Source organism: Muntiacus reevesi, chromosome 2 (assembly GCF_963930625.1).
Source record: "Muntiacus reevesi chromosome 2, mMunRee1.1, whole genome shotgun sequence".
Taxonomy (NCBI): Eukaryota; Metazoa; Chordata; class Mammalia; order Artiodactyla; family Cervidae; genus Muntiacus; species Muntiacus reevesi.
Window position 1 is genome coordinate 30,933,417 of NC_089250.1, and position 9,284 is coordinate 30,942,700.

At 45.9% G+C, this 9,284-nt stretch overlaps 1 protein-coding gene across 1 annotated transcript; it reads left to right on the forward strand.

The window, feature by feature from the left end:
• Positions 1-961: 961 nt before the first annotated feature.
• Positions 962-8,951, forward strand: VIM (vimentin). Its single transcript, XM_065921182.1, has 9 exons — positions 962-1,688; positions 2,302-2,362; positions 4,944-5,039; positions 5,126-5,287; positions 5,783-5,908; positions 6,449-6,669; positions 7,100-7,143; positions 7,676-7,761; positions 8,589-8,951. The coding sequence occupies exons 1-9, from the start codon at positions 1,126-1,128 to the stop codon at positions 8,628-8,630; spliced, it is 1,401 nt and encodes a 466-aa protein (XP_065777254.1). The 5' UTR covers positions 962-1,125; the 3' UTR covers positions 8,631-8,951.
• Positions 8,952-9,284: the final 333 nt, after the last annotated feature.

A 9,284-nucleotide genomic window follows, 5' to 3' on the forward strand; every position in this document is an offset into this window, starting at 1 on the left:
GCCTGCATATCGGAGCAAAACCTGGCTTTGGCGAGTTCGTAAGAACTCAAGGGCGCGCTAGTCTTCACGCAGGCGAACTGCTCACCAGAAAGCTGAGGCCCAGCTCGAAGTTGGGTAAAACTTCGAACAAACGGTGCGCGCGGGCCCGGGGAGGCGGGAGTCATTCTCGTCTAACGGTTTCCCTGTACCGCTAGCAGCCCTCGGCGGGACAGCCGGGTGCAGTGACTCAGAGCCAGTGACTCAGCGACCCCACCCTTCTCCCCCGGGCTTTCCTCGGCCGCCGCCTCGAAGCGCGCACCGTCCAAAGGGGCCCCAGCCCGTTAGGCCCCTAAACAGGAATTCCCAAGACAAGAGGACTAAGACAGACGGGGTCCGCATCGGATCCCCTTTCGAAGCAGGCTGTGCACATACTTCTGCGCGGGACCCGAGACCTGCGTCCAGAGCTGTGCGCGCCCCCACCTCGCGCTCCAATCTCAGGCCCTCTTTGTTTCTTTCTCCACGCCTCCAGATCTGCGGGATCGTGCACTCCCCCTCCTCCAGCTCCTTGGCCCGCGGGGCTCCGCACCCACCCTCTCCCAGCGCAGTAAAGCGCAGCCCAGTTGCGGCACGCCCCTCCCACCCGCGCGCCTCCTCCTCCATCTGTTTGGCGCGGAGCCCGGGACCCCTCTGGTCTAGTCCTGGGGGGTTCCCCTACCACCACTGCGCGACCCCTCCTTTATCAGCACCCAGAGGTGAGCAGAGCTCGGGCCACCATCAGGAAAGCCCCTGAAAGTCCCAGCCCAGCTAAGAAGTAACGGGACTGTGCTCAGTCCCGGTTGGGGAAAATGGGGGAGGAGGACGGCTCCGGGGCGCCCCCGCCCCAACCCCCCGCCCAGCCTTCCCCATTGGCTGGCGCACTCAGTCGCCGGGATGGCAGTGGGAGGGAACCCTCTCACCTAACGCGGTTATAAAAACTGCGCCCCGCGCGGGGTCCGGTCCTCTGCTACTCTCGCTTCGGGGGTCTCCGCGCCAGAGACGCAGCAGCGCTCCCTCTGCCCACACCCACCGCGCCCTCGCGCTCGCCTCTCCTCCCGGAGCCAGTCCGTGCTACCGCAGTCGCCCAGTTCACCGCCACCCTCTGCAGCCATGTCCACCAGGTCCGTGTCCTCGTCCTCCTACCGCAGGATGTTCGGCGGCCCCGGCACCGCGAGCCGGCCGAGCTCCACCCGGAGCTACGTGACCACGTCCACCCGCACCTACAGCCTGGGCAGCGCGCTGCGCCCCTCCACCAGCCGCACCCTCTACACCTCGTCCCCCGGTGGCGTGTACGCCACGCGCTCCTCGGCCGTGCGCCTGCGGAGCGGCGTGCCCGGCGTGAGGCTGCTGCAGGACTCGGTGGACTTCTCCTTGGCCGACGCCATCAACACCGAGTTCAAGAACACCCGCACCAACGAGAAGGTGGAGCTGCAGGAGCTCAATGACCGCTTCGCCAACTACATCGACAAGGTGCGCTTCCTGGAGCAGCAGAACAAGATCCTGCTGGCCGAGCTCGAGCAGCTCAAGGGCCAGGGCAAGTCGCGCCTGGGGGACCTCTACGAGGAGGAGATGCGAGAGCTGCGCCGGCAGGTGGACCAGCTCACCAACGACAAGGCCCGCGTCGAGGTGGAGCGCGACAACCTGACCGAAGACATCATGAGGCTTCGGGAGAAGTAAGGCGGCGCCCACGCGGGGCTGAGGGAGGGATGAAGTGGATACCGAAGCTGCCACGCCCTTAGGGATGCGGCCCGGGGGGCGGGGGGGGGGGGGACAGCGGGGGAGCAGGGTTGTGGCTTAAGCGGCGCGGCCCCGCCCTGAACCAGGATCTTGCAAGTTAGCATTTCCCCTCTACCCCCACTCATTGCCCAAGAACGCACGTTTCAAGTTGCAGACTTTTTAAAACTACCACTGTGTACTCTAAGGCCCTAGAAAAGGATGAACACGATTTCCCCAAACTTTGAGAAAGTTTCCTAGCCCCCTCTGGCGGGCTGCCAGCCAACGGGCCGTGGAGGGAGCGAGACAAAGGGATCGTAGAGTCTCCTCCGCGGTGGGGTGGTGGCGGGCGTCTCGCAGGTCGGGGTGGGCCACAGTGATTGCTTTTCCACGCAGAGGCCAAGGCCCCGCTAAAACTTGCCTAGGACAGCAGGTCTAAGAGCCGCGGTCGTTGGCTGAGCGCGGAGGTGGCGCAGCAACTCTCGGTCTGCGCCACGACTGGGTGTTTGGGTGTGGTCGCCCCGCCCCTGGCGGTTTCCCGGTTCCCCTGTGGTTAATCTGAAACTGTTTCAGGTTGCAGGAGGAGATGCTTCAGAGGGAGGAAGCCGAGAGCACTCTGCAGTCTTTCAGACAGGTTGGTAGATTCCGTTACCACTCGAAGCCACCGGACGCCACCCGCCCACAGAACCCACGGGCAATTCTAAAAGTTCCTTAACCCAAGTCTAAATCATACAAAACTTCACGTCTGCGCGCCAAGCCCCCTAGTGGCAGAGAGAACGCAGTTCTGGATAAAAGCCCTTGAGTGATTAAACCGTTCCGTAGGACATGGTCTTTAACATTTTAAAATTTGTTTCAAGATTCTTTTCCCAAGAAATCATTTTTTTTCCGTTTCGTGTTTGCAACACGTTGATATTTTTATACTGAAGAGTTACAGTTTGATCTAGGTTGCGGTTTTGCCAAAGTTTACTATCTTTTACAAGGCCACAAAAAGCACAATTCTGCCCTGTAGTTTTAGATGTGAAATGGATTGGAGGATAGGAAACTTGGCGTAACTGAACTTCAGCCAGAAATTTTTTCTTCCCGGCAAGTTCTATTGTGGCCCCAAGGTTAGACAGAAGTGTCGCTATGCACAACTCATTTGTGATCTAATAAGGATGAAAAGGAGCCATCTGTCCCCTGGGCTGAAAGGTATTAATGATTTCTACGGGCTTCACTATGGAATGTATATACAGACATTCTGGCAAGTGTGGTGGCTCTGGTCAGAAAGAATAGGAGTTTTTGTGTTCCTGGAGACCCTTTGCAACAGGCTACATTCTTATTGAATATGTAATGATGCAAGCAGTGTTCTAATTGGACACAGGTATTTGCTAACATCCCGTTATCTAATATCTGGCCCAGACTCGAAGTATGTGATGTGAAAAGTTCTTAAAGCTGCAGTCCTACCTCACATTTGGAAAGGCCTTCCTTTTTTGAATCCTTGTATTCTTTAGCATTTTCTCTATAAAGAATAAACCTAAAAATGAAGGCTAGGATTTTAAGAAAAATGGTTTTCTTGCCCTAAAAGTAGATGGTCTTTAAGGATTTTTAACTTAAAGTTGGATCCCAAAGGCGTCTACTTGCCAGCAGTTTTATTCTCCTGAACATTCACTGGAACTGGCTCTAAAATCTCCCTCAGGCAAATAGTCTAGAATACATTTTGAAGCAGAAATGCATTTATCAAGTTAAACACGGAAATGTGTGGTTTATTTCAGTCATTGAGCATTTCTGATCATCATGTCTGCAATGTTTTCTTCCCCAGTAGTAACTTCATATAAAACAATATTAGTATAAATTGTTCCTCCTATTTAGGGATTAGATAAAACCACTCATTCTCTTCAAAGAAGTATAATAACACATAGAACTTTTGAAAATTGAGAATAGTAAATTATCTTTTGCAGGGATTAACAACAAGCAAAAATGATATTTTCCCCTAGATGGATTATTTTATTATCACCCCTTTCTCATATACTTTTCCATGAAGGTGATAGAAACAAGTCAACATTTTAAGACTAACCTGGACTCCAAATATAACTGCTTACAAGATATGTGAAGTGAAAGTCACTTGTGACCCCATGGACTATACAGTTCATGGAATTCCTGCCAGAATACCGGAGTGGGTAGCTTTCCCTTCTCCAGGGAATCTTCCCAAAGCAGGGATCAAACCCAGGTCTCCCGCGTTGCAGGCAGACTCTACCAACTGAGACACAAGGAAAGCCAGCTTACAAGATAAGAGGTATAAAAATCCTAAAGACATTCCCTGAGGGGAAATAAAATCTTTCCACCAGTTTACACATGGTGGAAACATAGGAGGAGACCAGAGCAGTAAAAATTTTACATATAGTATGTGCATGTTGATTAGTCATTCTGAAACAGGCTAACGAACTGAATTGACACAGTACTAAGTGAAAAAGATGCAGACACACCCTTGTGGAATGAGATAGGTGACTTTCAGGAGAAAAATCTACCAGAGAAAGCAAAGCACATACAGTTCAGGGTTACACTTCCTTTTCTTTATTTGGCTGAACCACATTTTTGCCAGTGTACATCCTGAATTGGAATAAAGATCTAGGCTTGTAACTTGAATGTCAGATGACTTACTCGGGATCCCAAGAAAAAATTTCAGAAGATTTGAAGAGACAAACCAGAGAGCTTAGGTATTACGTGCTGAAACTTCAGGAGCACAAATTTCTGTTCTGCATGTTCTCATGTATACATGGAGGTGTGAAATTGATCAGCTCCTGTTATTCTATCAATGTTATTCCATAATGTTACTCCTGCCTCAAAAAAATTTAAAATCCTGTGACACTGATTTTCCAGATTTAAAAAAGTAATGAAAACTTCACTGATACTATGGATTCAATAATGATTGATTGCAGCCTGCCATGCTGGCATACACTTATTTTTAAATATTTATTGGTCACCTTGAGTACAACTCAATGGATCACAATTCAAATTTGTTAATGAAGAGAAGAAAACATAGTATATTGGAGCCCTGGGTGATTTACAAACTTATTTAAAGGTTATAAAATCTGTCAACGCCCTTTTCATAGTAAAGAGGCTAAGTTTCTCTGGTTCATTTAAAATGAATAAATGGGATAAACCACAGACTTTATAGCATCTTCCTCCATGTCCTGTTTTTTTTTTTTTCTTTTTTTTTTTCTCTCTTTTCAAAACAGGATGTTGACAATGCCTCTTTGGCACGTCTTGACCTGGAGCGTAAAGTGGAATCCTTGCAAGAAGAGATTGCCTTTTTGAAGAAACTGCATGATGAGGTAAGAAGAGTCATTGTTTGTGAACGATTGTGGGAGAAGCTGCTCCCGTACTTGGCATGGCTGACCTTCTGTCTTTCTTTCCTCAGGAAATCCAGGAGCTTCAGGCCCAGATTCAAGAACAGCACGTGCAAATCGATATGGATGTTTCCAAGCCTGACCTCACGGCTGCCCTGCGTGATGTCCGTCAGCAGTATGAGAGTGTGGCCGCCAAGAACCTTCAGGAGGCTGAGGAATGGTACAAGTCCAAGGTACAAACAAGCTAGTGTGACCAGAACAGATGGAAACCATGCTGTTTGCTGTACCTGTCTGTGGTTCCTCAGTACCTTTTAGCGCCCTAGCTTAGCTGGCTTTTCTTCTTGCTCGTTTTATTTCTTGCTGCGTTCCCCACCTTTCCCCACCCTTTCCCACTGCCATCTGTCACCCTGCTTCCAGGTAACCCCCAAACCATGCTCTTGACCTCCACCCTCTGCAAATGAGGGCAGCAGAGTGAATTTCTGCTTAAAAATCTCAGCATCCACCTTCCACCTCATTTTCTCTGGTTATCAAAACAGAAGTTTAAACATATCCTGGAAGATGTTGAGTTTGGAACTTTGAGTGTAAAATTTGGTAGGCATCATGCCTTATTTACTTTGTTTGTTTGTTCACCATCTTTAAGCTTTCTCATTTATCCGGGCCACGTAGCTCTTGGAGGATCTGTGGATGAGGCCTGTGGCTGACCCAGGTTTCTGCTTCCTCCCTGACAGTTTGCTGACCTCTCTGAAGCTGCTAACCGCAACAATGATGCCCTGCGCCAGGCCAAGCAGGAGTCGAATGAGTACCGTCGGCAGGTGCAGTCTCTTACCTGCGAGGTGGATGCGCTCAAAGGGACTGTGAGTATCATACTTCATGAAGAGAAGGGAGGTGACCAGCTTGTAGACATTCAGGTGGCCAATCTGAGGGTACTATTGGAAGAAAACTTTGTTCAAAGGGAGAAAAACTGGCATTTTAATCCAAAGAAAATGATTCCATTCAGATTGATTCAAAAAGAACTTGGAGATCCCAAGGTTTTAATTTACCTATATTATTATTTCCACTAGGAAGGAACCTGGTACATTATTTTCCACCAAAAGTTGGAGTTTTTCCCGTTTGCTGCGAGGGGAAATGATTGCAGATAGTTTGGAAATGGTTGGGGGTTGTTGTTGTTTAGTCACTCAGTTGTTTCAACTCTTGGTGACCCCGTTTGGGCTTTCCCAGGCAAGAACACTGGAGTGGGTTGCCATTTCCTTCTCCAAAGGATCTTCCCAACCCAGGGATTGAACCTGAGTCTCCTGCATTGGCAGGCGGATTCTTTACCGCCGAGGTTGGGAGAATAGCTGTTTTTGTTTGTTTCTGGGAAATAACATGAGCCACCTTTCTCATCTTTCCTGCAGAACGAGTCTCTGGAACGCCAGATGCGTGAAATGGAAGAGAACTTCTCTGTGGAAGCTGCTAACTACCAAGACACTATTGGCCGCCTGCAGGATGAGATTCAGAACATGAAGGAAGAGATGGCCCGTCACCTGCGTGAATACCAAGACCTGCTGAATGTCAAGATGGCGCTCGACATCGAGATCGCCACCTACAGGAAGCTGCTGGAAGGAGAGGAGAGCAGGTAGGGAGCAGGGCTCCTGGGAGTGAATTCCTAGCTGCCCTGGGCTGGGTATTGTGTTTTCCACGCACCATTCATTTCATCTTCAGACCCTTTCTTCAAGGTAGCTCCTGACCACTTTTTACATATGAGAAATCTTCAGTTGAGAGAGACTGAGTTCCTTGTCCTAGTTAGTTAATTACCCAAACTGGGATCTGAACCTCCAGTTGATTCTGTGAAAACCAGTAGTCATACTATAGTACTTCCAGTCCCTTGTAGGAAATGCTTGGAGTAAAATATTTAAATGTACTAATAAGACCAGTCATGGGTTAATGCTTCTAAAGCAAATCCGTCACCAGTGAATTATAAGCATGAGTTTTCTTAATCGATGAAAATAAGAACTGTATAAATTTCTCATTGTTTATGAAAAATGTGACTGTTTTTCTTTTTATAGGATTTCTCTGCCTCTTCCAAACTTTTCTTCCCTGAACCTGAGGGGTAAGCATTTGATTATCCTTTATGAAAATTTTTATTCATTTATTTATTCATTTGACTGATCTCTGTGGCATGTAGGATCTTAGTTCCCCGACCAGGGATTGAACTTGGGCCCCCTGCAGTGGAAGCATTCCTAAATATTGGACTGCCAGGGAATTCCCTGTGAAACATTTTAGCAGCTTTTAGCCATTCTGCTTATAAAACACTCATTTTTAAAACTGAAAAATGCCATAAAGAGAAAATTCTCTAGGACAGCCATAATTTTCAAACAAATACTGTTTTATATTCTGTACTTCCAGTTAAATTGAAACTCCATTTTTCTTCCTCCTGATGGAGTAAACACTAAAACAGTCCATCCCATCCTGATGTCTCAGTAACATTAGCCCCTGGGCTTGAAAACAGGTGATAATCTTTTGAGAATTATTTTGGGAATAGTGCCTTAAACAACCATGAACAAAAACGATAATTTTGGGACAAAATTGTTTCTTTTTAAAAATTTCATTTTTACTCATTTGCACCTATTTTCTTCATTCAGAAACCAATCTGGATTCACTCCCTCTGGTTGACACCCATTCAAAAAGGACACTTCTGATTAAGACGGTGGAAACCAGAGATGGACAGGTTGGTATCTTTAAATCAAAAAGAAATAATCTCATGCCAGCATTGATAAGCCTTTAAATCCATAAGTCTGTGTCAGATACAGGTAGCTAATTTGGGAGGTTTGTTTCAATCATGCCTCCTAAAAGGAGAATAGTACTTCTTCCAGCCAATACCCACATCCAACTAATTATTTGGCTCCTAGATGCGAAGGTGAGATAATAGTCTGCCTTTGTCCAAAATTAGTGATTTACTTTGGTTCTTAATTTGAAACAGGAGTACCGTTTCCTTAAGTTACTTCCTAATAAACTAGATTCATGAGACTATGTCATGGATTCATATTGACTATGTCAATATTAGGAGTGTTTTGATCCTGCACATAGGGCCTTCCCTGGACACTCCTAGACCCTGTCGTGGTGTGATACAAAGGCATGGCATATGACTTAGTAGTTTCTCACTACCTCTCTGTGCCAGGAAAGACAAGGTCAAAATGTACTGTAATCTTCAAGTAATCTTCCCCTGCACATCAGATGTACTTGTTATACATTTTAGTATGCTTTAATTGTAAATTTTGCCGCTGACGATTATCATAGCATTCTTCTTCACACACACAGTATTTTTAAGTCATAGCATCCTATCGGATACATATTTTGCCTATAGGTGAAAAGCATCTTACATATGTCTCTATCCCCACTCTCTGTGAGCCTTTTCATACAGAACCAATATAGTCTTCCAATTTTCACAATAAATTATATCCATATCCTAGGATTTTTCTTTGACAGGCTTTAGGGGATCATTTCTTCATTAGTATGTAGTATTGTATTTGATGTGAGTTCTATTTTTCTTAACAGGTTATCAACGAAACTTCCCAGCATCACGATGATCTGGAATAAAAACTGCACATACTCCGTGCAGCAAAATACTACCAGCAAGAAGGAAAAAAAAAAAATTCATATCTTAAAGAAACAGCTTTCAAGTGCCTTTCTGCAGTTTTTTCAGGAGCGCAAGATAGATTTGGAATAGGAATAAGCCCTAGTTCTTGAACCAACACCCGTAAAAGATTTAGAGAAAAGTTTACAACATAATCTAGTTTACCGAAGAAGCCTTGTGCTAGAATACTTTTTAAAAAGTATTTTTGAATACCATTAAAACTGCTTTTTTCCATCAAGTATCTGACCAACTTGTTTCTGCTTCAATAAATCTTTGGAAAACTCTGTTGGTATCTTACTTACTTGATAATATCTAAATAATTCACTAAATTTCATGAGAATATTTATGTTTTGGTTAAGTATTTTTTGGTCTTATTGGTCAAACTGCCACAAAATCAAGGTTAGGTTAATTTGAGAAATTCAACTTTATGTTTGAAACTGAGTTTTTAATTTGGTCATTTTAGGTAGACCTTGCTTCTTTGCAATTCAGTTGCTTTTTAAACTTACATTTGTAAGTTTAGATGTTGTAAAAATAACTTGCAATAACACTAGGTCTTTTCATAAAATGAGTTCAGCTAGGTGCATATCCATGTGTGATTCCAGTTCTAACAAACAGAC

Bases quoted from the DNA above. Each gene is read 5' to 3' on its own strand.
- VIM (XM_065921182.1), top strand. From the start codon at position 1,126: ATGTCCACCAGGTCCGTGTCCTCGTCCTCCTACCGCAGGATGTTCGGC. The intron at 1,689-2,301 runs GTAAGGCGGCGC...AAACTGTTTCAG, and splicing joins ATCATGAGGCTTCGGGAGAA to GTTGCAGGAGGAGATGCTTC. The intron at 6,670-7,099 runs GTAGGGAGCAGG...TTCTTTTTATAG, and splicing joins CTGGAAGGAGAGGAGAGCAG to GATTTCTCTGCCTCTTCCAA.